Here is a 2,547-nt window from a genome sequence, read left to right as displayed (position 1 = left end):
TATAAACAATGTACCACAAAATGAGATGGATCTTTAGCATTGCTGATGACTACATCCCAGTATTCTCCCACTCCTGGGATCTCGAGTGACGGCGGCATCGGCAACCTCTTCAACAAACTTGATGTTGGAGAAGTCTGCAAGTCTAATGATGGTCGTCTCAGCTGTTTTTCAGGGTTGATGTTCACTTGGGCTATAATTTTTACAATATCCACAGCTTCATCGTCTGTCAACTTGCTTATGTTGGCATTGCTGTCTGCACTCTCTATTGCATTGTCTTTTGCTTGTGAAATGTCTTTAATATCAACTGTATATTTTTCCTCCCTTTATTGATAAAGCAAATTGAGAACAAAACAAATAAAATAGAAAGTGATCCTGAGATTATAATGTATGATGTAAATCCAGATATTTTTATTTATTTGCTAAAATTTGGCATGTGCTTTTATGATACTCATTGCGTACTATGCAATATCATGAAAAAAAACGTCACCTAATGGAAGAAACCTAAGGGCGTCTTATACACACTTGGGCTACGTTCAAACTTGGAGATAAGCCAGGCTTGAGTTAAGCCCGGCTTAACTTTGCCGGGCGTTCAGAATAGCGGGTTAAGCCTGACGAGAATTTGCATAATAATGAACCGTAACCAGGAAACGTGTTTCAAAACATTGCTTGCGAAACGTACGCTCGCTTACAGCGTACGTAATTGAATGCTGATTGGTCATTTCGTCATACAAAGTCAATGCAAGACCCTCTGCAACGATTAAAGCGGCTTAGAAAAGTTAAACATGGTGGTGCGCTAGGCCTTGTTACTATAGGAATACAGCCACCTAGTTCAGACTGGCAGGTGGATAAACCCGGTGAGTTGAGCCGGGTTTATCCACCTAGTCTGAACTAGGCCTTGGCCTCATTACGCAGTTAGTAGAGTATCCAAACGGTAATCGGAAGGGCTTGGGTTCAAATTCCAATGGACAAAAAAAAGTTTTTCTCCAAAATATATTATAAAAATTTACTATAAATCCAAATGAATTTGTGCTGGTTTAAAAAAAAAAAAAGCTCCAACACCTATTATCTTAACAGTTGTAACAACAATGCCTCTTCACTATAGTAGCTCCTACAAAAATTCAAAATACTTACAGAAACAGCTCATCAGCTAGCTCAATCATGCTATCGTTTACTACAATCGGATTCTCAACTGTGGTAATTATCACACTGGCTGCTTTGTCTTTGGTTTGACCACGCACTACCTACAAACAAGGAGGGAAAGAAAATAATTATTTGGGGATTTGTATAGTGTTTGTATCTGCCAAAATGCCCATGGCACTTTGCATCTACGGTAGGCTGCAGGTTAAAAAGGTTTCATTAAAATTTTAATTGCATTTGTATTATGATGAAAATTATCTTGTTAGCCAGTACTAACATAATGTACTATAGTAATTTACTATTCATGTATTCAAACTATATTTTATGAATTTATACTTGGAAAATTTGTAGCGGCTCCTTTAAGTACGAGTTGTAATGTAATTGATAATTGACCAATTGCTGAAACCAATTTTATTTTACACAATTGCATGTAATAAAATGTCTTCCCTGAATTGTTAATACAGACGGTGCTGATGGTTTGAAAAATGCAATCACAACAGAAGTGCATTTTCTGTGACCAATGTTTGTAGTTCGCCTATGGGAAAGTTTAAATTCAGTAGACAAATCACAGGTACTTTTCACATTGTGAACACACACACTACATGCTATACATACCTCAATACTAACAGGTCTATTGTCTAACAGGTCAAAGAGCCATGAAGAAGCATAAGAACCCCATTTGTAGCGATGGTCAGCAGGTGGGACGCCCTCTAGGACACACGGCACAGCTTGATATGGTAATGTGATCAAAGTTGTATTGTTAATCATTGGTTCACGTATTGATGTCATGGACACGATTTCTGTGTTTCCATAATCCACAAATTTAATGCCTACCTGGATTCAAAATATACAAAGAAAAAATATACTAAGAAAACTCATGATATATTTGTAGACATGATTTCAATACTTTTGGTACCTTAATGCAGGCGTGGAAAAAATTTTTTGTGCCTCCAACCATGAAAATTATCTTGATCAAATGCCTCCAGGAACAAATGTTAGCTTTACACTATTATAGCGAAACAATAGTACATTTTGTGGTTTGGAGCAAGCAAAAATATATTATATATTTATGCATTAAATTGTGATTTTTAAATTAAAAAAGTTAAGGGTCAATGCCTCCGATTGCCAGTCGCGCACTTTTTCCAGCTCTGCCTTCATGCATTGGGAATTACCAAGGTTGATGCCACTACAATGACAGACCAAAGCCTTGCAGGCATCAACATTCCTATGCATGATACATAACTTGAAAAGTATATATACATATGTATGTATATATATACACATGTATATATATATATACACATATATATATATATATATATATATACACATATATATATATACATATACACGCATATATACGTATACACACGCACATGTATGTATACACGCGCGTGTTTATACACATCT

The 2,547-nt window shown here is 36.1% G+C and overlaps 1 protein-coding gene across 3 annotated transcripts in view; it reads right to left on the bottom strand.

Moving 5' to 3' along the window:
* Positions 1–2,547, bottom strand: part of LOC117120691 (tudor domain-containing protein 7-like) — a 33,513-nt gene that overhangs the window by 5,452 nt on the left and 25,514 nt on the right. For all 3 annotated transcript variants that reach the window (XM_033265723.1, XM_033265725.1, XM_033265724.1), the window contains exons 23-25: positions 1,753–1,971; positions 1,132–1,241; positions 15–321 (exon numbers count right to left, since the gene is read on the bottom strand). In XM_033265723.1, the coding sequence (XP_033121614.1) occupies positions 15–321; positions 1,132–1,241; positions 1,753–1,971 (636 nt within the window). The remainder of the gene's footprint in view (positions 1–14; positions 322–1,131; positions 1,242–1,752; positions 1,972–2,547) is intronic.

This window comes from Anneissia japonica, unplaced genomic scaffold (genome assembly GCF_011630105.1).
Source record: "Anneissia japonica isolate Jap-2015-1 unplaced genomic scaffold, ASM1163010v1 scaffold287790_len634930_cov199, whole genome shotgun sequence".
NCBI lineage: Eukaryota > Metazoa > Echinodermata > Crinoidea > Comatulida > Comatulidae > Anneissia > Anneissia japonica.
Note: the sequence above shows the minus strand (reverse complement) of the source record. Positions and strands in the feature narration are given on the sequence as shown.